We start from the raw sequence: 26632 nt of genomic DNA on the forward strand, positions 1-26632 counted from the left end.
CAGACAGTGATAACGGTCAAATAATTTTTGTCATGGTAAGTGAGAAGGTGGGGAGGGGGGGGGGGTGGATGTCTGTTTTTAACATGCACTATTTTATTATAAAAAATATAATTTATGGTTATCAGATCTTTAACATTGAAAAATAGGTCATGGGGTGATCCATAGAGTAATTACTTTATTACTCTATGGGGTGATCTCACTCATCCCCCCCCTCCCATCCCGTTTGACCACCACTGAGAGTAGCGTAGTTGTACTAATATACTAATAATAATTTAAGGACAACGTGATAATAAGGGTAAGCAATTATTAGTGATGTGTTGCGCAGGCTTGAATCATTTCTGGACTTTTACGATCATACCATGAAATAGTCACGATCATGCATATAATATTTTTGTCATTTTCAGATATCATTTACCGGCGTAACCGGCGCATAAATAGAAGTGCTTAATTGCCGTCTGACTCGATAACGATTAACGGCACGTCGCGCTTCGAAGGTACCTACATACTGCACTTGATACTTCTATATTTCTATATTATTGTTCAACGACAGTGATAACCTTGAGACAGCGTGTGTAAAAACCTACGTATAAATTTGTTTTTGGACTTTTATTCCATTTTAACATCAGTTACAAAACACAAATACTATCGATAAATAAAAACTAAATTGTTATCCAGATTAAAATAAGCGCAACTATTTATAATATTGATCATTTTCATTTTTAATAAATACCAAGCTCAAAATAAGTCAAAATATTTGGAAAATGTTATGGTGTATAGAAAATGCTAATATAATATAAACATTCAGTAAAAATTTTATGTACCTATACGGTCATTTGTTTTAGAGTTGCACCAAAAACCAAAATCGAATTTCTCGAAAATAGATTTTGCGAAATATTCCCGCTTTTCCTTAATTTTTCTTTTGTTTTTCACGGCGCTTTTGAAAACTACTGGGAAATTTTTACTTTTGACCCACAAAGAACCAACTAGATTCACTTTCCTATCATATCAGAAAAGATACTGTTGAAGAAAATCCAAGCATTTTTACTGTCCTAAAAGATGATGATAGACACAAAAATAAAAAATAATTTAAAAAAAAACACACATCATTGTAAAATCAATACATTTATCGCTCCGCTCAGAATCTAAAATTTTTTTACCCAACACAAATATTCACATTAACTTCCAAGAGTAAATATATAGAGGAAACACATTCAAACCATACGAGGATAAGTAATTATTGGTATATCGTATTTAAATAAGAACTTCCCCTTAGCTTAAGAGGACGTTTCATCCACATTTGTTGTCTCCATCTTATACACGTACGGCATAGCAAAAACTGTTTTGCGCGGGAAAGAACCGAGAAGGTTACAGTAATAACTAAGAAACGAAATTTTCACCACATATGAAGGAGAACTCTGGCTGTGCAATTTCGTTTTTATTTTTTTATATCACTTAGAAAAAAGTTCTTATGGTTTCAAAATCCATTATTATTTGTGTTTTTTTAACTTCAATAACTTTTTTTGAAGTTCCGATAACGAAAAAATAAAAACCATATTGCACAGCCAAAGTTCTCCTTTTTTATGTGGTGAAAATCTCTTAAGCTAATCAGCATCGTGATCAGTCGGTGATCATTGTTTAGGTTAGACGCAGGTGATTGATATTACGGTTGGTTAGGTGATATTATAAGTTGTAACCTGTAATATGTGATTATTACTAATAAGTTATTATAGATTACAGACATTATTGAGAAACCATATGATACCAAACGGTCAATAAAGATAAAAATAATAAAATGTTTGAGGTCAGAGACAAACATTTTTTGGGGGAGAAAAATAATATACAAAACTATTGGTAATAATTAAATACCTTTAATACGCTTGACATAAAAACAATCAATACTTTTTATATTTATATATAATTCATACGACAACAATAATTAAGTACAAAGGTTCTTAGGCATCTAAAAATATTGTCTAAGTTTTCTAATAATATGTTTATACCAAAAAATATAAACAACAAGATAAGGGTTTTGCAAACATGTTTCAATTTGTTTTAACTTTAAGTACAATACAAAGTAATAGGTAAGTTAATTCTAATTTGGTCATAACAAAACCATTAGCATATTATTCAGTATCCTACGAGGATTTACTAATTTAAAGTGGTTGGGTAATAGAATTTGTATTAATCCAAGTACTTAAAACTGGTAAATCTTTATAGGACACATTGTATACATAATACGTATAATATGATATATTATAATATTATATATCATATTTTTTTATTATTTATTATATAATAATACAATTACAACATAATATTTTTATACACTTTAGAGGCCACTAAAATCACAATAATATTGTATAAAATAATTATCTCTTATCCATATGTGTTGCATAATTATTATTAGTCGTTTTCATAAAATGTTAGTTGAAAAATGAGAATTATTTTTAATTGCACTTAAGCCATTTAAAAACAAAACTGTAATTTCAATACTTAATACATGTCTAAGATCTTTCGTACACTACTATTCTCTGTCAAAAACATAAACAACATATTACATCTATATACAATTGTATAAGTATGTATAACATAAGAATGTTCACTGATATAATATATGTATATATATATATACATATAATTAATGATATACACATGTCCCATAATACAAACACCAATCCTTCCCAAGTGGATAGTCCAAATAATAACAATAATAAAAATTAATCGTATACCAATAACATAATAAGGTGGTGCATGATATTGATTAGAGTATTTACTAATTAATAATTAATAGGTACGACAAATATTTTAAAAATTGAGTTTTAACCAAGTGTTAGCTACTTAATAATTTTATTTTACAGGTATAGTTGCTGTCAGGCATAACAAATAACCAGTTAGATAAATTATGATGTCTAATCCATACATGATTAATACTATGCGTAATAATATTTGTTTATAGTAATAATATATACATAATAATATTGTTTTTTAAAAATAATTTATAATCATAAGAAAATATAATACAAACTAAAATACTAACAAGTAATACATATTTATATAATATATTAATAATGAAAAGAATAATTATATCCATCAATATTGATACTACTGTTATTATGATATTTTTAAAATTATAATATACAGAAGTATTAGTATTTAATTCCCGTATTTTCTATAAGAGCAATACGGATAGTATTATAAATTATAATATTATGTTACCACAGATACTCGCGTACATCGTACAGTATATACAATTATAATAATAATAATAATAATAATAATAATAAAAATAAAAATAATAAACATTGTTGTGTATCAATAGAAAAAAAAATGCAGTCTATTGAATACACAAATATCACAGAACACGCAATCCCTATTCAGTACGCGGCTATAAGCGTTTTTTTTTTTAATCATAATACAGTTTTAGGTTGTCTTATAACTGTGAAAGTATTTGACTTGTTAAACCAAAAGCGAAAGTAAAGAAGTAACGTTTATATATAATATGTGAAAATGAGGGATGCAAATAACTGAATCATTATTATTAAGATAACTGTAAAGATGACAGAAATAGTCTTGTGCCAATAAAAAGGTAAAATGAATGCAAGGTGAATCATTTTCAATCTAACAGGTATATAGAAGAATACATATATCAACATTTTGATCTTAGAAAAATACACATTATATACATTTATGCTTATGGTTATAAATAATCATTAAATAATACTTGGGTTAAAAAAATTGGCAAATACTTAGGACTCATTTGAGAATCTATACTGTTTGTTTACTAATTTAGAGTTGGTTTGTACATTATTAGAAGTTCATCAAATAAAATGTTATAATTGTATATGCTATTTAGTTTTATATTGTGAGAATATAAATATAGTTTATTATTAATAGTTATAAAAAATTGAAATATTATAACTTTTAGTAACTATAAGAAATATGTTCAATTTTTACTGTTTAATATAACTATTTGATTCAATTAGTTGTTAATAAATTATAACCTTTTATAGTAGTGAATTTATCTCCATTAGCTATACGTGTGCGATAAGTTCAAATTCGTTAGTAAGGTACCCTTAACTGTCAATATTTATATCAACACAAAATTTAACATAAAATATTATAATATACTAAGTATTTTAACGTTAAAAAAATATTGATATGTATAGGTTGCAAATGAACGTATATAAATATTATTTAATAATTTAGTTTAAATTCACTGTGCATGAATATTAAGTTTATGTTGTATGTTTAGTTACAGAAATATATAAAAAAATATTAATAATAGTTTCTGCAATTGTAGCTTGACCATATTTATTGAGAATTGTGTAATTCATTCCTAAATATATTTTATTTAAGTACTTCTTGAAACTAGAAATTATGTGAGTTAATAACTTTTTTAGCAGATATTTTTTTAATGATACTACTTAAACATAAAATAGAAACTATTATTATAAATGCACTTGGTAATACTTAAGTTATTGAAAATAAATAAAAAGTTTACTAAAAAAAGAAGTACTAATAACAAATAATTTTGTTTGATCAATTCAAATTTTGATTTTTTTCAAAGATAGTACATAGTATACTAGATCAAATAGCATCAATAAGAAGTTTTATTAATATTAATTTTGAACACTAATTGCACAATCCTGAATCCAATATTACTTAGTATTATGGTAATCGCATATTCCCTTTCTCTAATTATATTTTTACTTTATATTATTCAATGTCGATAATTTTGAGAACTAATCACATTTGAACTTCAAAAGTTTTTACAGTTTTACTTTGGCTATTTGATATTGGGCTACTTAAAAAAGGATTTGTATTTTGTTTTGGGGCAATATAATTAGGGTCAAATGGATTGGCTGAAATATTATTAAATGTGCGATAAGCATCTTCAGCAGTGTCTAAAGAAAACGCACGACTGTGTGTTACTAAATGTGGATTTCTTTTAGGTGTGACCTGGGGATCCATTGACTGTAATGTAACTGCTGCCACTTTACCTAACCACTGTTCAGGCCTTGGAAGTGACGATGGAGGAGTAGCGGGTGGAGTTGGTGGTGTAACTGCCTTGTTGTTAATATTCCATAAACTGGAACCTGAATCAAAGCCTTCATCTTGTTGAGGGCTAATACGACTCTCTGGTTTTGGAGTGGAGGGGTTGCTTTGGGTTTCTGTAGATAATGTGGATTTTTTTGATATACTAGCAAGAAATGCTTCACTTCCAGTAATCGGGCCTTGTTTTGAATTGTTTTCTAAAAAATAAACATATGATATTATATAATATAATGATAGTAAATAATATGTCTAAAAGACCATGATTAGTTAGTTTTTTGCTACTCAAGTAATATAGCAAAAATGAGTCCATACAAATAGGTCATTAATTAATATTAGGAGTTAATTTTTAAAACTATATCACCTATACATAGATGTTAGAAACCAACATTTTCAAGGACATCTCTTAAAGATCTTTTTCAATATACTAATTTCCAACTATCATCAAACGTTAAGGTATAATAATAGAATACAGTAATATACAAATTTTGTTTCTAAAATATGTATGACACATAATATGAGTTCAACAAAAAAAGACCACAATGATTGCAAAAAAAGTTATTTTCTTTATTATATGGATTATAGGTGTTCAGCTTTAAAAGTTCATCCAATAATTTATGCAAATATATATTTTACTTTGTTGTACGCCATGTGAAAAACAAAGATAGTAGTAAACCTACCTATTGGTATGTTGCCTTAATTTTATATGTTATATACATATACAGTGAATTCCGCCTAATGTGGGTATCGGTTAATATAGGTATCCGCATAATATGGGCAAAATAGTCTGGTCCCAATTCTAATATATACCAACTAATTTCGGTTTATATGGGCAATCCCTTAATGTGGACAGATGAGTTTTGTCCTAATGTGTCCATCACATATAATGTGAATTCACTGTATATAATATATGAAAACAATTAAAAATTAATTTACCTATACTTGTTGAATCGTTTGATTTAAATTTCTCAGAGAAATCGTCATTGGCTGTACTATTTGTAAGAAACGCCAATTCTAATGACATTTGTTGACACATAGCTGTTACTTGATCTGTGGTTGACATTGGTTTTTCACTTCGTGGAGAAGCTTCAAGTATAGGACTCACTAAAATAAATACAAATATTGTTATTTATTATGTTATTTATAGTTTTGACTTTAATTCTGTACCTGGAGTATTCATTTGTAAAAGTTTATTAGATGTACGGGAATTTGCTGTTGGTTGTAGACTCATTGATCTCGTTCTCTCCAAATTAGAAGGTAATTCAGATATTCGAAGTGACAACTGCCTTTTGAATGGAGATGCTTGGTTAAGTTGTGTAAACCCACGAAATGATCCTTGTCGTTGTAACATTGACAGTGTTGCATGCGGTCTTTCAATCGCATTTGTGCTAACTTTTGGTGTTGTAGGGTTTTGTTGCAATGGTTTTACTGATGTTGGTATATCTAGAATAAATTTTACATTTTTATGTAATTTAGGCAATGATTACTTAACTAATTTTTAAATTAAATTCTACTAACCAATTAATAATAATAATGTTATACACTATAGACTAAAAATATCAAAATAAAATATATACCTTTATTTAACTGAAGAAAAGGGGGAGGTTGTGGTGGTGCATTGAGCGGAATATTAGGTTCAGATTGTTGTTCAGTTAAAGATGGAGTTCTAAAACTGCCAGTTCTAGTAAAAACAGATGTTTTTGGATCATAGTTCATTGTAACAGAACAATCTTCTTCTCGTTTATTTTTTCTTATCAGACATTCTTGAAAAGCACATCCAACAGCATGACTTAATCGGTCACCCTATTAAAATTTCATAATTAGTATAAATGTAAATACAAATAAGAAAATGTATTTTTATTTTACATTTACCGATTCTTTTAGAGCTACAAAACCGTGACACATCCACCGACGAGTCAGTCCGTCTCTGCATATGTATGAAAATCCTTTTTCATGACTTCGGTCTGGGGCACAGAATGAAACTTTTTCAATTGTTTGATCTACTATCAAACCCTGAAAATCGAGAATTGTATAACAACAATATTATAAGATTTTAATAATTATTTACTTTTGTTTCTTCTTCTACGACACGCAGTCCATCTCCTGATATGTAAAATATAGCTCTGACTGGTCTGCGGCGTGATGCCTACAAAAACAAAATAAAAAAATTAAATCTTCGTTTTATGTTAATGAATGGGTTATATAACATTACCCTAAGTGTTTTTAAAGCTTCTTCGCATACTTCCATTCCTCTTGATTCAAAGACTTCAACACAGCCCAAATACTGTAAAAGAAAAATATATTACTTAAACAATTACTATATAAATATTATTGAACTATAATTGCTATTTCAATTATTAACTAATATAAAGTGTTTTATACATTTTTATTTAATATAGGTTTTTAATTAATTTCTATCAAATTTATTCAGTAGGTAAGTAATTTGTATTGGTAATTGCAATTATCTAATTATGTGTAAATACTGTACATTGTAATTATATTATAATAATCATTAATCCTACCTCCACAAGGAAGTTCATTCCACACACATCTTCAGAACACATTATTTTCCCCTACAGAGAATCCAAATTTAATTTCTCAAACTCCATAATAAATAAACTCTATAAGTTTGATCTATTATCTACATTAAATTTTGGGTATTGGCTGTATTATTCAAATAGGTCTTTATACATTTTCAAAGATATATTTGAGACGATGGAATTGACATTTTACAATGATTTTTTCTTATTATTCAAATCGTAAACAATTTAAAACGCAGTTTACCTTAACATGGAAGGAACATATCCCAGCCCGGACTTCAGCCTCGTCCATGGCCCACAAATGAGGCTTAGGATTAGAATGATGGCCTGGTGATCCGGCGGTATTTCCCAGATCTTTACGGCGTCTGAAACTGTCTCGAAAACTCCTCCGTAATCGGTCCATTTTAGACGGCGACCGACCACTCTAAAAATCGAAAAGAGAAAAATTAATTAGATTATTATTTATTGGCACATTTGACTTTTTTTTATAATATAGGAATATGATACTATATTATATAGTATTCAATTACACCATGACAATTATTGATGGCGATCTATTCGTCAACATAGTGTCTTGTGTCATTAATTATAACAGATTTTATATTCATAATCATAATAGTATGTATTGACATGTATGCCGATTGAATAATCGAACGAATAAATTATACTGTTTGTATTTTATACGTTCGAGTCACATAATAACATAAAGCCACCACCATGATTCTTAAGCGTTCGGATTAATTTTTATTACACTTGAAATAATTTAAATATATTACACAAAAGTACAACATGATATAATATGATTACGGATCTCAATTAGTAATATTATTATTTTCAAATAAATATTATATGACGCACGTTCTGATCAGACCTATAGTTTAAATCGTGTAGTATTAATTCAGAAACGTATTTTATCGAAAAAGTATTTGTTTGGAACCGTATATCGGTATATGGTATACCGTAACCAAATAATATAAGTACCTACATTTCCAATACTCATTATAAAAATAACAAGATATTAGAAAAATATTCCTACAAGAAAATAAGTTTCTGAGCAAATATGATTTTGACAAAAATACAAAATGTTGTTCAGTATATAATATATTATATCATATTGCAGTTCAAACAACATAATATTATAATATAATAATATAATATCATGTTTATGTCTCCAACAGAATATTATTTCCCTATAATTACGTTTTCGACATATAATATATTTTCAAACAGATTATATGATTCCAAATTAATATGATTCAATAAAAATACAATACCGACTATATTAGGTAGTAGGTACTATATATTTCTAACGAAATATTTTTAAAATAAATAAATTTAGTTCCAAATGAATACCTAATTTTTCAACTTTTTATGCACGCAACATTTTTTTATGTATTGTTTTTATAACAATCACTCTTCGGCGGTGCTGCATAAATTAATAGGGGAAAACACTCTATCTCTCTAAATATATATTATATTAACCATTGATTAAAGTTTAAAAAGATTATATTCACGAATAAATTATAAAAATGCTTTAATTTTATCAAATTTTTGTGTCAACATGTGCGCTTCATAATTAAGATTATGTTATATTGATGGTTGAAATAAATATACAATGTGACCTATAAGAAAAAACTAATGAAATTAATCATACACCATATGGTTCACTTTGTTAAGCTTAATTTTTATTAGCTTTAAAAGATATTTTAAACAATTCTTATGAAATTATAACCTAACCTATAAATGAAGACTATTTATATAGTGATAAATTCAGTGATTCTATATTGAATGTTTAATGAATTTCATGAATTTTTGACTATAAATATAAACTTATAATACCTATTACCTATATAAGCTATAGACATAATAAAATATAACCTTTAATCATCGGTTAATCATCTGATATAATTTGCCAAACACTGGCGCTGTAATGCTGTATAACATAATATATAACTAATAGTTACACCGCGATACCCCTTATATAGTTATCATATTCTAGTAAAGATAATAATTAATAAGGCAATGGCACGAGACACGAGTACCTACAAGGTGTCAATATTATGTCGTAAACGAAAATATAATCACAAAACCTCAACACCGCGCTCGAGAGTAAAAATTATTATTGTATAGAATGTATATATAGAAATACATAATATAATATATAATATAGAAATTTTCGCAAGTCGAACAATATTAAAATTACAACGATTAAAATACTTGTAAGAACGAATTTAAACAGCGAAAATCTAAATACACAAAGGTCGTAACACGCCATCACGCTTTTGTTTGTTTTGCTAGTCTAAATTTAAAACTACACGCGAATCTGCTGCAGCTGTGTGGCATATAATATTATACGAATAATTCGTATTGTTATAATATTATACTGTTAAATACGTTTGGTCGAAGATGGTCGTTTTATCGGCAACATTTTTCACTTGTTACGAATACCGGAATACCTATAATACAGTGTATAAGCTATAAGCTATACTGTATGTTTTCTAAGTATGAATAATGTTTACTGTGTCGTATTTATTTAGCTACTGTAATATTATTATCCTTCAAAGGCTCAAACGCATAAGTATTATTATACACAAACATGAAACAAATAATAAAACGTGACATTAATCGCGTAAAACATAACAGCACGACCACACGGATTGGAATGATATTGTTCATGATATAAGTACCCTCTGTATTATCCGTATTATCTGTATTATCTTATTTTTATTAAACTATAACAATTCGTCTGTTCTATAATTTATACCAGGTGATCTATTTAACATAAGACCCTCAGTATTTCAAAAACTATAAACACTTGAAATTTTTTTTTTACATAATTTTAAGTTGTTAAAAACCGAATTTTTCTGAAAAAATACTTAGTACTATTTTATCGTAATAATTTATTAATTTTTATTTAATGACAATATGTATTTTTTAATTCCTTATTTCAAATAAGAATATATTTTCGGAATACTTCGAAGTACCTATATAAATCGAGTTTTGAACGAGTAGATTATAAGTTATAATATGAAGTTTTTAAAGTTTAGATGAGCGAAGTGGAGTGGTCAGCCGTATAGGGGTACTCCGAAAAAAGTTGGTCCAGTACTTCGCTCATTTAAACCTTAGATACTTGATAAACCAATTGTCTGAAATTTGAGTTTTATAGAAAGAAATAATCCAAATAATATTTTGATTTGAAATTTAAAATTAAAGTATATTGTCATTCAAAAAAATCAAAACTTAAAAACCAATAGCAATAGAAAATGGTAAAATATATAATTTTATTTTACAAAAATATTTTGTAACAACTTAAAACTATTTAAAATAGATATTTTCAAAAATAAATCTTGCATTATAAATGCATATGGATCAGTCCGTATATTATAATTAGGTATAAACATCGATCGACGTTCGAAAATAAGAAGTGTCATTCTTCGTATTTTGCAATGCGATAGGTGGATGCTCATTACGTAACTATCTTTAGACAACGACTCTATAGAACATAATAATATTATCCTATACATCTAAAATATATGCTAAAAAATATAATTTAAAATTATATTCCAACACAACGCATTGCACAGTGTCAAGTACTCAAGTGCATATTGGCATAATGATATCACAAATTAGCTATAATATTCGACGATTAAATTAAATATTAATGTTCCCGTTTCTTTTTTATTTGATAGACCGTGTCTCCGCTGCTCTAAAAACGGTTCACAAAACGTATTTAAGGCACCCGGTGCCAATGTAATTTTGTACACAAAAATAAGCTCTACAGGAATAATGATTCTGTTCTGTAGAATCAACCAAATTTGATAGTTTTTTTTTTTAACTAATAGAGGGTAATATTCTACAGGTCACATCGAACCCGTTTTTCAATATTTTAATCTCAAACTTTATAATATGTCTTCAAAAATAATACAATTTTAAGCTTTTTTTTTTATAAATTATATCATAGGTACCATTATTTGAAATAAAATAAAAAATCGGAGTTCGATGCGGCCTGTGGAAGTCTACTTCTTACAGATAATAAAATTGTTATCAAAATCCCGAATCCAACAATTCTACAAGGCCTGAGAATTATTCCCGTGAAGTCATTTCATTTTTTTCGATATAATACACCCTATCAACACACCTAATAGGTATATAGGGTAGTAGATTAGTGGAAAAGTATTATAATTAAGATGGCAACTAAAATATAAAATTTAATTTTCAAATTTTATAAAATTGCTGAAAATTTTAAAAATTGGAGCCACACCCCTTAAATTTGGATTAAACACAGAAAAAGACAATTTTTTGTTATCGTTTTGTTATCGTTTACTACCTATTGTACAATACTACAGTATTATCATTTATAATATTTAATATAGAAGTATAGAACGCCAATATCAAAACGACGACTCCTAAGTCGTGATTGTTCGTCTTAATCTATCTATCGAACGGATAAAATTACGTTTTCGACCGAATAACGCATATATATTATTATGATGATATTATAAGTTATAAGTTTATAACAAATGTCACGACAGTATAATAGACAAAATAAATGCGTATCGCACTATCGGTTTATCGGTTCAAATACGATTATGTTCTCGAAAGCCCAATTACATCATTAAATGTTTATCAACACTCGATAGTTGAGATGCTTAATAACATAATAATAATAATAGTGCCTATGTAATAATATGTATACACACTACACACAACACGGTACACGTGAATAGTTTAGTGGCGATATTATTGATTAACAACAAACAGCAAGACCCGAAATGACAATTAACTAAAATAAATAACCGATTATACGTTGTGGCATTTAGAGTTCGTCCGCAAGACGAGTCTGAGTTCTAAGTTGTTGAAAATACGTATTTATAATATTACAGCACCAGTCAATAAAAAAATGTTATTCATACTGCATTTTCGGGAAATGAAACCATAAAAAAGAATAACAATGAACTCGCAATTGCGATAACAACTTGAACGATCACCATCGTCGGGGTAGAAAACCCAGCGCAAAAAAAAAATCATCCTACGACAACATTTTGTGTAATTGTACGTCCTACAGAAGGATGGTTCGAGATGAGTACGAAATACGAATAAAGGTTTGCACCATCAGAGAAGCGTGTGTACATTCGACGCTGAGGACCGCCAGACCATTATAATATTTAACTCTTTACGGCCGGATGGTAGAAATGAAGTCCTTATTTGTATTAACAATTAATAATTCTCGCAGATATATTTTTAAATACATGAAATTAGTGCAAGTCTTAAATTTATAAGACCACTTGATATGTTCTTTCGTCTGAATAAAACACGTAACTGTTTAAACCACTTATCAAAAGCGTGTACGCCCGCTTTTTAAGAGATTTGATATAGGTAGACAATTTTAATGAAACGATGTTGACAACAATTCTAAATTTGAATCTCGGATGATACATAAAACTAATACAAAGTAACTAACGAGTGTTTTTATGATGTTAATACCATTGTCGGTTGTTATAAAATTCGAGATTAGTTATACAGAAAAACGGTTCTGCGAAGAGAAGAACCACTACAGCAATACTACAGCAATTTACTGCAGATTTTTTAATAAATCTAAACTTGATCATTAAAAATATAATTTATGGTTATTGTTTTAGGCCTTTTTATCTAAGTTATTATAAATATTGAAAAAAAAGGTCATCTATCCCCTTATCCCCTTCGTTTGACTAACATCCACCGTACTATATTATACTGTTATAGTTAAGAAACAAATGTATGCATAACAAAAACAATATTTGCCGTGTCAGTGGGGCAACTAGGGGGGGGGGCACTGATCTGAATCTCCCTTTGGACCATTTGGAACCTTTATCCTTTATACCTTTACAACAACTGAGTTATCATTTTGCTAATCATTAAAATGTCATAACTGGATTTTAAATGTTAGATAGTTAAAAGTTCGGCGTTTGATGAAGAAAACCTGAAAGAACTTATTGAGTTTTAACTTTTATGCAAACGACGTTGATGGTTTAGATCGAGTAAAATCAAAAGTTATTTTATAGAATTGTTTTTTTGTATGACTGTAATATACAACTAAATAGTACCATTCAAAATATTAATAAATGTAATTCAAATGTATTTCCAAATGTACCTACATAAACTATTGCAAATACTAATCACACTGCCAATTACATCATGTGAAGCTGAGAGGTCATTTCGTACTCTTAAAAGACTAAATAGTTTTTTAAAAAACTCTACGTTAGAAATAAGGCTCAATGAACTTAGTAATTTTATTTGTTCGATATCATTAATACAAAAATAGAATATTTTGTGGAAAGGGCGCGGGAGGTGATCTATTTAAGTCACGGGCAACGTGTGCTGCACGAACCACAGACAAGGGTTGCATTTGCCCAAGACTGAAATTGCCTCTATCCGCATTACGGTAATTCAAAATAAACTGTTATTGCCGTTCTCGGAATCTAAATTCACAAATATGTTTCATTGAACAGCAGGCGGGAGTAGTAGCCCAAATACTAGTTGGTATAATATTAGTCAAAACATTTTGATGATCACGTAGGTTAATATGATTTGGACAGTAAAATGTTCAACCATTGCGTAGCGAGATTTCCACTATTAAATTCTTCATTTTATGTTAATGAAATCAAAAAAACTAAAAACATTACGTTACGGCAAATAAATTGTTTTCTGTATCGTGCAGTGTTAGTTCTGTATCATACATTTTGTTTCTCAACTATGACTGTAGTCCGCACTCCGAGTGGTTCTTTTTAAGCGAAACAGCAGTTTTTACAAACGATTTAAGGGCGTGTACCGTGCTATTCAACAAAAGAAGTTGTCCCTTTTTCTTTATACTGATCAAAATTCGAGAGCGGTTCAAACAACACACGGAATCGTTATTTGCTGTTTCAATTGCAGTGACGGCGCTACTGGAGCGTGTATAACTACTCACCGTGATGATCCACTACCACCCCGGCGGATTCGTGGGATCACGAGTCACGACAGATATAACATACAGAATGGTTACACATATCGAGTGGGTTCGCCACCATATTATAATAACGGTACCATTACCCGCAGTATAATATACCCGTGTCGAGAGTATAGGAAAAAAATCTAAAGAAAAATCCGATATCATTTTTCGTCGTAAAAGTCTGGATTACCTAGTTATTTTTTCGGAAAAAATTCCATCCAAGATTTAATTTATTCAAATAAATTTTTATAAATAATAATCTGAAATTAATTTTCATGGAAACTAAAGAAAAATTAATATTTGTTTCGTTTACATTTTGCACATCGGACCTTTTCTCTATGTCAGTAATCCAATTGTCTGATCTATAGTGATCTAATGGTTGGAGTTTTTTTCCCACAAAAAATTAAATCACTTTTTTTTCAACCACCACTTGTGTTTTAGTATTATCCGTTCCTTTATTGTTTATTCCGTAGACGAGTGCCCACTCGACAGAAAATCGAACGTATGGCGGGCACATATAGGTATTATAATACGCATCACGCACCCCCTCGCGGAGGCCTCCTATAGCAATACGATATATATATATATATTTTATAATAATACAATATTTTATATCAGTGTATATTACGATACTGCACATGTATATAGTTATGGTGCGTTGACCGGCGGTGGCTTCGTCACAGTCACGGTATCGTTTTTTTTTGTTTTAATATTACCGTATACGTATACTATGGCACACGGTATACAGCAGCAGTTGCCGCCAACAGAAGAGATCAGTGCGAAACGATGATGACCGTGGGATAAACCCTTTGGGCGGATCGCTTCCGCGTTCACGCTCGGTAGAGCGCAAATATTTCCGAACATTATTTTACATATAGTATATAATATAGTGTATATATTATATTATAAAAATAAACCATATATATAACTACGTCAGTGACGTATTTGGAGGGGAGGGCACCGATTTTTCTCTCCTCATTTCCTAATTGATTTGTTGGTAAGTACGAATATCCATGTTAAGTAATAGATAGGGATGATACAATATGTACATTGTACATGATTCGTCTTATATACTAACTGCGATAAATAAAATTAATAGGTATATAAGTAATATATGTTTCGAATTTTTCCCGACATGACTCATATCTACAAACCACAGTATACTCGTGTTACTATAAATATGTCTAAATTGTATTATAATCGACACAACACAAAAAAAATATATGAAAATGGATTTTGTTCGTTTTACGTATTATAAATAAAAGAATAGTACTGCGAGACGGTGGTGTGGTCGTGTTAAGTGTTTTAAATCAAACGGACGAGAGATAAGCCTTTTCGCTGGCTTAAACGTGTTGCCCGTTTTATCTGTACCCCATACCACTTATCCCGTGATTGGTTAAGCTGGGAGAGTCGATCTATCACCCCGAAGTGGTGGTTGATTGGAATGAGTGTCAGCGCTACACTGCAGTGCTTGTACTTGCAGTATACTTACGCCTGCAGCAGATCGCGACATACTTTCCTTTTATACCTATTTTGGATTTATTTTCACTTATTTTAAATAGATTTAAAACATGGTTAAGATCAAGCATGGGATAAGACTACAAGAGAAACTAAATTAATTTTCTTTTCTGAATGTTCACAGAGAATAATTAACATAAATATTATTACCAAGCTTTAAAATAACTGACAAATTTTCAAATATGTAAAAAAGAAATCTTTAATTTGTAATTTAGTATAAGCATTAGAGACCAGCTATTTAATTAAGATATAATAACAATGGCCTTTAATTAAGGTTTTATTGTTTCTCGCATAAAAATTTGTTAAAAATGTATTAATCCACTTATCCACCTACCGTTTATCAAACACCCATTAAATTGTATTGCATTATTGTCGTATTTGACGAAAGGCCCGAAAGGACAAGTGCCTCCTATAAAAGCGAGCATACTATACTCGCCGTCACGTACCTATAACCTATATTATAAACACTGAAGGGATGGTATACTTTTCAAGTACAGTAGTATTCAAGTATAGTGTTTGTCGTAATATTTAGATCACCATTCGTAACAATATTTATTTTTGACTGTTTTAAAAAAAATACAGAAATCAACCGAGAAACAGTATACCCAGTTAAACCAGCAGTCACCCTTATATTATTATTATTTATTACCTATTAGGTACCAGCTAAATATTTGTTGAGCTTCGAGTGTATATTGTGTACACCATTTACCACATCCTGGTGTGTTCAAACTTTACTTCGTATCGAATGTACCTATCTGTTTTAGATATTTTATTACACAACTACTGCGCGCATATAATATGTAATATAGATCGTAAACATTCCATACAATATTATAACGCCGAGAGTCGAGACAAACACGTTTTAGCAGTCTCATACTGCATACAATATTATATACCTACCTATAGTATTATATTATATACATATTATAAATTATAATAATATGCATTATATTATATTATATTACCATCATAATGTGTAGGTTTTATTTTTATAATAGATAAGATTCGACATTATAAAACGTTTAAACGCATAATTTATATACACACATAGACAAACACAATATTATATTATATTTTATTTTTTCTTCTCTAAAAGTCTGCAACGTCAGTTTAGAACACGGACGACGCGCTACACTTTCACCGATTCTATACACTAATATATCATATTATTATATAGGTACTGCAATGTAGTACGAAGGATAGGTAGTAAGACCTGTCTGTAAAAGAATGTATATAAAGTAATAGCGTACCGCGCAAGCGCGGGATACGTAATGCAATAATTTTATTATAAAATTATTCGCTAGCTTTCATAAAATCACTGCGACGACGAGAAGAAGATCGGAACCACATGTAAGGGTGGCGATCGTTTTCTCGTTTTAATTGGATGATTTTTTTTTTATATTCTCCGAAACGAACAGTCCATGATGATAATAATAACGGCTACCGCGATAAGGGTTTTTTGTATTTTTTAAACTCATACTAGTTATAGTTCCCACGAACTATCTTCGCGTTGGCAGACGAAAGAGTATTAAAAAGTATTAAACACGTGTCGCGGACGCGTGCGGCACTGCTGCATACGGCCGCATGCAATTTCCGCTTCCTATAATATAGTATACACATAATATTATATATAGTAGATATATGTATATATGGTTTTTATTGCACGCGTTGGCCCGACGTTCCAACGGATTAGTGCCAAAATCCCAGTCTACAGAGTACACTTATAATATACGCAATCGATAACTTACGAAATAATAAAAAATAATATATGCATCAAATATACATGAACAGACAAAATTATACTATTATTATATATTATAGACCATCTATTTAATACGCACTTAACACGGCGCTGCTGTTGAATACGACGTGTATGTATTATTATATTTTGTAGCATTTGAAACGGGAAAATAGTAACATCTGGATAACATGCTGTAAATACAGCGTGTTTATTGCATTCAGCCGAAAGATGATTTCCCCAAAAAAGCATTACTGCGGTCTCCGGATATAGAAATAGATCGTGGCGTTTGCTCTTAGTAAAACGGAATAATTATAACTTATAAACCTTCTTTTATTCATTAATACATCCCCATTCAACGTTAAAAAACGTGGAACATAAATATACATAATTGTATTTTCTAAATTCAATCTACAGACATAATATTATTCTTATGTTGGATCCAAATATAATATAACACAATATTCGTTTGATACCTCTTTTTATTAATGGGTTGTTCGTGCATAAAATAATTAATGAATTCGTTCTTTATGGTAAATAAAACATTTTACACTTTTGTGTAAAAGTATGTATAATGTATATGTATGTAATATGTATGTGTATTGTATACTTATCCGGACATCCTGTTTATACATTTATACATGACAATAAACGTGAGCAAAGACATAATCGACAGGTTTCTGTAGATTATTATAATGTTACCTACCTACCCATATATATATACATTATATGAGTACATAGGTAGCTATGTCTATAAAAACATTACAAATTATCATTGTTTTTTATAGTTTTTATACGTTGTCGAACATTTAAATAATATTTGATATTATTGCGATAAAACGTTACGTTGGTCTGAAGGTAGATAATTGAATGGTTTTATATAAGAAAAATTGTTTAAATGTTGTATTTTTTAATAATTCACACGCAACGGGCAGTGACACAGTTATAGCGAAAAAAAAACTGTGTGAAAATACCAGGAAAGTGTCCTTTTTTGGTTTGGACCCTTAGCTATCTCAAAACATTAGAAAATATGCATCTGTTCGTATTCCCATAAGAGGGGGGCCTCGCTAACAACAAAAAAAGAACCATTATAATACGTATATATCAGTGTCTTCGGGACACGGGACAGAAACGCTACCTGCCGTATGAATGGCGTGTGAAAAATTATACAACCAAACTAAATTTAATCACACGAGTAACGAGCATTTGTGCAGTATACAAATTTAATATATTATACAACGATATGTATACATTTTATTCCCCTCTAATAATATTGTAAATTGTGTCTCATATGTTGTCGACCGCTGGTGGCTGGTATTCTTTCAAATCACAACCGCATGTAAGGTGCTTAATGATGTTTGTGTATGACTATATAAATATAGTAGCCTATAGTAATTAGGTACCTTATAGTTTATACACCTAGCTACAATGTCTACAAGCAAATATATACAGCAAATCAAATTATATAGGTAGTAATATTTTTTTGCATTACTGAGTGTCTGCAATACATAAAGTCGGTGGAATAAATATTACATTGTAGCTAAGTATTAAAATTCTAATACCAGGCTGCATAAAAATGTATCAATTCAATGGTCCAATAAAATTGAATAGACCTGCAATCATGTTTAAGGGACCATTAGCTCACTATTTATTCATTAAATGTTTAGTGATTGTTCATGCTACCCGGCATAAGTATACATACCTATCTATATTAAAAATGTAAGACAATATTGATTTAAATCTCATCGAATTTCATTATACACACTAACGTAAATTAACATAATTGGGCATAATTATTAATATACACGAGTCATCGTTCAAGTTAAATTCTGTAAACCAAAATTTGCAATAAATTAATCAGGTAGGTGTAATCGTTAGCCTACCATTAAATTTAAAAATAAAACGAGATTAAAATTACTTTACTGTACATGGAGCGGAACAAATTTCAAGTATTAGTTTTCGTAAACATTTACTTAAAGTATTAAAACTATTTACTAATTTACTATACTGTAGACATTATTGTAATATTTTTGTCAACGAGAATAACACGTGAAATTGTGACAACCTATTACCTATTACCATTTTTCATATTAATAAATATTAATATTTTTAATAAATAGGTTAACTGACGAATTGAAAATATGATCATATTAAAACATGATAATTTAAACATTTAAAGTTAAAATGTTTAATGATCATATTATAATATTATGCCAACGTATTAGAAATTATATAGGTATATACGATACATATTATTATGATACTTTTTAAACCGGTGTACCAAAAATAAGTAAACCTGGACAATAAAAGCGATAAAAAAGTGTTTCCATTTTATACTTTTTAGACACATTTGAACATTTCTTCTTCTTCTTATCGTGTCCAGGCTATGATATAGATGCTTTGTTTTATTATACACCTTTTAGACACATTAAACGTACAGCACTGGACGATTCATTGGTCAGGTATGTCAGTTATTTGGTGCCTACAGCAAAGTAGGTACACGTTTCGTAAACAATTTACCCAACTACTAAAAAGTAAAAACTAAATGCATGCAATGAATCACTCTGCATATAAACCAGCTGTGACTCAGTTTATATATATATACATATATATATATATAGTGATAAGGTGATATTGATTTGATAATACGCACCATATGGTAAAATAGTATGAAGAATAACAAATATAACAATTACGTTTTATAAATATTATCATTTACCACAAAAATATTTAGAGTGTTAAATAATTTATAGGTACCGCGATTTACACGAATTGATCAGGGTTAAGCCACCATAAACAGTTAGCAATAATGAGTTATGACTTATGAGTTTATTATCAATCTCTCCCAGTTTAATGAGTCATATGTTTGACTGTGTGAGTTTCTACAGCCAGTGTTTTTATATTGAACTGTATTTTGTTTCCATACGTTTGACAAAGTGTATGAGTAAGTATAAAAAATAATAACAATTGTTACGCACTTACGCGCTGTCAAAACACGGTGTAAGCATATTATAATACAATTTCAAATTTGAATACTTGTTCTCCGAAGTTCGTCAAATAAAATTGTACAAAAGTATTAGATTTCATAATAGCCTATATTTTAAATAAAACGCCTGATAATGATTATTTTAAATTACATTCAACAATATTATAATATACAAATGGCGATCAGGGTTTTGATAAAAACAAATTATATAGGTACAATAGGTACATACATAATATGTTTTTAAATAAAAATTACATTACAGATTTTTTTATAGATGTACATTGTAAATTTGTACCTACACCTAGTCGAAATAAATTATTATCAGAAAAGCCGAATAAATAAAATATTTATGGATATTTGCGAATTTGCGTTGTAACTAGAATTAACACTTCATACACATGTCGCTTTAAAAAACGCAGAAATTTGCATTTTAAAGGGAAAATCATTAAAATCTTGATATACAGAAGACATTTTACATTATATTCTTAATTATTTATTATTTATTATAACTTGTACTCTATGCAGAAAACTGAAAAACTAAAACATTATTGAAAGTGCTTATAAACACAGTGAAACTAATAGGTAGGACATAAAAATAGACTAATAAAATATCTCTTTTCGTTTCTTTTATTGAACCATCATTACATATCTATATAATAAAATAACTACAATACGTCAATACTATACACATTATAGAATAATTAGAATAATTATTATGGAAACAAGTTTTTTGTAGGTAACGGACTGCAGCTGATTCAGAGGCTAAGGTATAGTCAATGGATCTCTGAAGACTTCAAATTAACACGCACCTATATATTTTACACATTTAGTTCAGTGTGTATATATTTAGAAAATAATTATGTATTTAGTATTTACCCATAAAAAAAACATAATTTTATTATTGTGCGTCCTCGTAACTTATACGCAAGTAGATTTATTAAATTTCAGAAATTTAATAGGTAAGTATTTAATATTCGAAGGACTGCACATCACTACATTAGTATTGTTCATCCCATTCTCATTGTTCATAATGTTTCTTTATTTCGTGCAAAATGTTCACAAAATATAATATTTACGTACTAATCCATAAAACATACACTTTCAGCACTCACGGAATAAGTGATATTGACCACAATAAGCGTAATTTGTAATAATTTCGTTATATTATGTACTCATATAATATACATATTTTAGATCGTAAACGGTGGTCGATGACAACGTGAAGTAAATGTATAATCATTAATAAATATATTAAATTCAATCGAAACGAACGGTTACGCGATGACCAATCGCCGAGCGTGAACGCTTCCTAAACGCAACGATCAAGTAACCATCGAAACAAGGTGTACCGCGCCCTCTGCCACCGACAACGACAATGACATTAAACATTAGGTTTTTAATATTATACATTTAGGTATAAGGTATGAGTGTCTACGTTAGTTCGTCTGTGTATAGATAGACTCATATCGACTGCCGTGTACCTACGTAGAAACTGAACGAAAGCAAGCTGGTACGACAAACCTCGACAACTACAGACTACTACTACGCCTACACCACGAGTCCACGACTACAACATAATATAATACCATAAACACACGGCATTATTATTAAATATATCGACGCTGTGACCAGATGCTCTGCAGCGATGCTCACTCGTCGCGCAGCTGCTCCGACACAACAAACTGCAGCACCGGTGGCGTGTTTTAAAAATAGCATCCCTCCCCCCGCTACATTTAGGGTTGTGTAAAAGGTTTTTTTCGTGTGGACCTGCTACGGGCTTGCTGCTTAGAATAGAAAAACACGAAAATCGATTTTGCCGTACGCCTGTAGATAGATAGATACGTACCTACGCATAATAATATGGTACCTATACGTGTGTAGCCACATCACAGCCAGCCATTCCCCCCCGTGTGAACGACCTCGTGAAAGCCCCCGCGCGCAAGGTCAACCGGCAGAGAAACATTCTCGGAGAATAAATAATAAAATATATATATACATATAATTGTATGTAATAAAAAAACGAGAATATCAGCTCCGCGTTGAGACACGATTGCAGAAAGACCAACGACGCCGATGGACCGGAATGAGAGAGAGAGAGAGAGAGAGAGAGAGAGAGAGAGATGTGATAAAAATCCGTCGACAAAGAAGAATTATAGTTACTACTGCAATAGATCGCCGTCGTCGGTTTTTTCCTATATAATAGTTTTTCAGCTAGCAGTTCGTCGATATTATATTATATAGATAGATCGGTTGTTGTTGGTTAATTATTAAATTAATTGCAAGGCCGATCGGCGATCGACACAATGGCAGCACCCACAGTTGTTGGACAAACAGTTTTTTTTCCGTCAAATCGACCGGAAACGTGCAACTAAGATACGTGTAGAAACACATTTGTAGGCATACCTATATCATATACTTTATACCTATATAGGCGCACGAGGAGGAGGCTGTTTGCGCGGAAACGTTAACGGATGTCGAGATGTTTTCTGTCAGAGGTGCTACATTTGAGACAGGACGTGAACCGTGAATTATGCAATAGGGGTTGAATGGAGCATGTGTGTGTGTGTGTGCGTATTAATATACATACGTTCGCGTGTGTGCGTGCAACTCTAAAACGTCTAACACAAAAGACTGCAGTGGCGACATATACATAATATTATATCTATATATTATAATATATACATGTATTGCGACCAGTGTACCTACATTTAAACCTTAACCGATCTCGGAGACGACTACGACCATTGATCAACCTGTTATAATAATAATAAAAATAATAATATAGGAATTCGATATATATAGTATATAAGCAACGGATTTCGTATACTCACCCCTATATATTTTACACATAATATATCTAATACATATATTACAAGGGGAAATCACACTCACCCTTATAATATTACCCATTGTCATCGTTTGAGCGAAAGGGGGAAGTAAGACAGTATAGTCGTAGGTACCCATATACCTATAATAGCGACACGCTGTTTTCTTGCACACCGCGATCTCAAGCTGTTTTGGAATAAACGAATAGGAAACGTGAAAAAACGGCGGATATCCTGCGGGTTCTTATATACATGGGCGAATACATCGTTGTCGTCAATCGTTGTTCGTTTCAGACGCGTATGACCGAAAAATATTCTATTATAAGGTGCATTGAAAAACGATTGGTTTCCATACTCAATATTAATATTATAACCCATTTTCGAAACAATTCACCGACGTGGAAAAGATTAACTGTTACGTACTATAATCAATACTGTACATTGTAATAATTGTATTGCGGTAAATGATATCTGTACAATTGTAGAAATATGAACGATGAATTTACAATTTAACGTTTACAATTAGGTAAGTATAAACGATTCCTATATTATTTTTTATTTATTTTTATTTATTTATTTATTATAATCAACGCCAGACGGCTTTTACAAAATAACATTATGTTTTGTATATAAATTTTTTTATAAGTACTATAATATATTATTATAATCACGCTGTGTATAATAAATAATAATTATCATCGTTTAAAGTGTTCATGTTTGTTATCAATCGTAAGTATTTTATAAATTACATATAGGTATGTGTAAGCATTTCTATTACCTTAAAAATTCACTATCACAATAATACGCATATGCATAATGTTTAACTTTTTTATGGTGGTGGGGTAACGTTGTAGTTTCCAGAATCCCTACCATTTGACAAAATCCAATAGCCACAACCGTGGAACATTCTTTAGTACATTGTTAAATAATGATATTTTTAATTTTAAATTTAATGTTGACATTATAATTTATGATATACACTATTCGTCTATTCACTACACGCAGTTTTAAATATTTTAATAGTTGTCAGTTGTTGTGGTCTAGTGATAATTTTCGTTTATAATTATTTTAACTGGTTGTAGGTATGTATAGTTTTTTAAAGCGTACCTATTCGAACCTTTTTAAAATTTAAGACGGCATAATAATATGTACAGTCTTTGTCACTATAATCAGGAATTATGATAAGACACAAAGAAATGTCACCAACTTACCAATATTGGCTATATATCACTTATATTCTATTGAAATCACTAATCCGGTAATAACATAATATAACCCATATGTAAATACTAAATATAATACGTGATATATAAATGGACTGACCGTAAATATTACACATCTTATGAAGTATAATGTAATACATACGAGTCCAAACTTTATTACGCTAATAATATTACATCAATTATATCAAGGGGTATTCTAGTATTACAATTTAAATGTATTTGTTTAAGAAATTCAAACAACAACATTAAATTTTTATTAGAAATTGAAACAACATAATATATTATATTATTCCTTATATTATTATTATTTAAATTTTCTTATAAACGTTTAAAATAGAATACCAATAGAATACATTAAAATACCTATAGCCTATATATACTATATACTATAGCCTATAGGTAAAAACCAGACTGACTATAGCTCGTCGTTATAGAGCCAGTGATACCCAACCTTTTTTTTTTTCAGTAGATCACGATAGTAAAAATATGTTGCCTTTATGTAGATAACAATATAAATTTAATAAACTGTATTCCATTTTATCACTACCTATAGCATAACTTTTATAAACAAAAAAATATTTTTAAATTAATAAAAAAAGGAAATTTAAATATTTTGGAAGTACATAGGGAATTGTATTATTCTGTATAGACACTTATTTATATTTGATAAGGTTAATGGTTGGGCATCACTTGCCTGGACAGTAGGCGGTGCTTATACCTATTCCAAGTATTCGGAAGTAACTATTATTGGCATGAACAAAAAACATTTTAATGGACTTTTTCACGTCGTTGAAGTACGTTAATGTTGTACATGATAACTACTTAAAATGTCATAAAAAAAAACAGAAAAACAAAATAGAACAACTAGAGGAACCTCGACATAATATTCCGCACACAGTTACGTAAACGGAACGAACCTCACGACGTATAACAATAATAATATGTGTATAATATTCTTCACACAGCACACGCTATTGAATATATATAATACAAATGATATAACGTTGTTCACATGGTCTCAAAACCGTTTCGACATCGCACGCGATGGACGATTTTTAAGGTAGTTTAAAAGAAATGAAAACTATTGCGCAAATACTAACAAATATTATTTTACAGAGTACCGAACTACAATTATTATAAAATAAACATCTCTACTTCTCGGCTCAGCCAAAGAATATTATAATATTAAAAAGTGATCAAGTTAATGAAAAATATTAATTTGAGTTTGTTAAGTCAGCGTTAAGCTATAACTTATAAGTTAATAGTAAACAAACAATATTATGTTTAATTCTAAAAGTTTAAAGTTTAGGTATGGAGAAAAATTAATTTAACTAAGTTAAAAAGAAGTTAATTGATTATTATTTTTAATCTAAGTTACAACCGGGTTCACACATAATAAGTACCTACTACCTTATATGTAATGAATAACGATTGTGCAACTTTGAATTATTTTAAATATTATGCATCTTAACTATTAGCTCTGAATTTCTTATACTAGCAGACAGAATCTGTGTAGTTAAGGAAATTACATAGGTATCTGTGCTAACTAAATTATTAATATTATTATTTGTACTAAAAAACCTCTGTATATTATACAGAATGATTAAACAAATTAGATAATTCGCTTTAACTTTGGTTACAGATAGGTATCTTGTTTAAAACCTTATATTAACTTAACGTTTTGTTTTTAAATTAACTGGAAAAAGCTTAATTGTTACAATCGATTCTTCAACTATCTTTTAAAGTTGAAAAGTAAATGAAAAATTAACTTTTCGTCTCAGTT

The 26632-nt window shown here is 29.6% G+C and overlaps 1 protein-coding gene across 2 annotated transcripts in view; it reads right to left on the minus strand.

Annotated features, from left to right (window-relative positions):
• Positions 1 to 1846: 1846 nt before the first annotated feature.
• The window catches only part of LOC132940500 (protein numb), a 37376-nt gene continuing 12590 nt past the window's right edge, over positions 1847 to 26632 (minus strand). For both annotated transcript variants that reach the window (XM_061008149.1, XM_061008148.1), the window contains exons 2-9: positions 7837 to 8016; positions 7265 to 7336; positions 7121 to 7198; positions 6925 to 7065; positions 6630 to 6855; positions 6220 to 6495; positions 5989 to 6156; positions 1847 to 5252 (exon numbers count right to left, since the gene is read on the minus strand). In XM_061008149.1, the coding sequence (XP_060864132.1) occupies positions 4747 to 5252; positions 5989 to 6156; positions 6220 to 6495; positions 6630 to 6855; positions 6925 to 7065; positions 7121 to 7198; positions 7265 to 7336; positions 7837 to 7995 (1626 nt within the window). In that variant the 5' untranslated portion in view covers positions 7996 to 8016 and the 3' untranslated portion in view covers positions 1847 to 4746. The remainder of the gene's footprint in view (positions 5253 to 5988; positions 6157 to 6219; positions 6496 to 6629; positions 6856 to 6924; positions 7066 to 7120; positions 7199 to 7264; positions 7337 to 7836; positions 8017 to 26632) is intronic.

This window comes from Metopolophium dirhodum, chromosome 3, assembly GCF_019925205.1.
Source record: "Metopolophium dirhodum isolate CAU chromosome 3, ASM1992520v1, whole genome shotgun sequence".
NCBI classification, from domain to species: Eukaryota; Metazoa; Arthropoda; class Insecta; order Hemiptera; family Aphididae; genus Metopolophium; species Metopolophium dirhodum.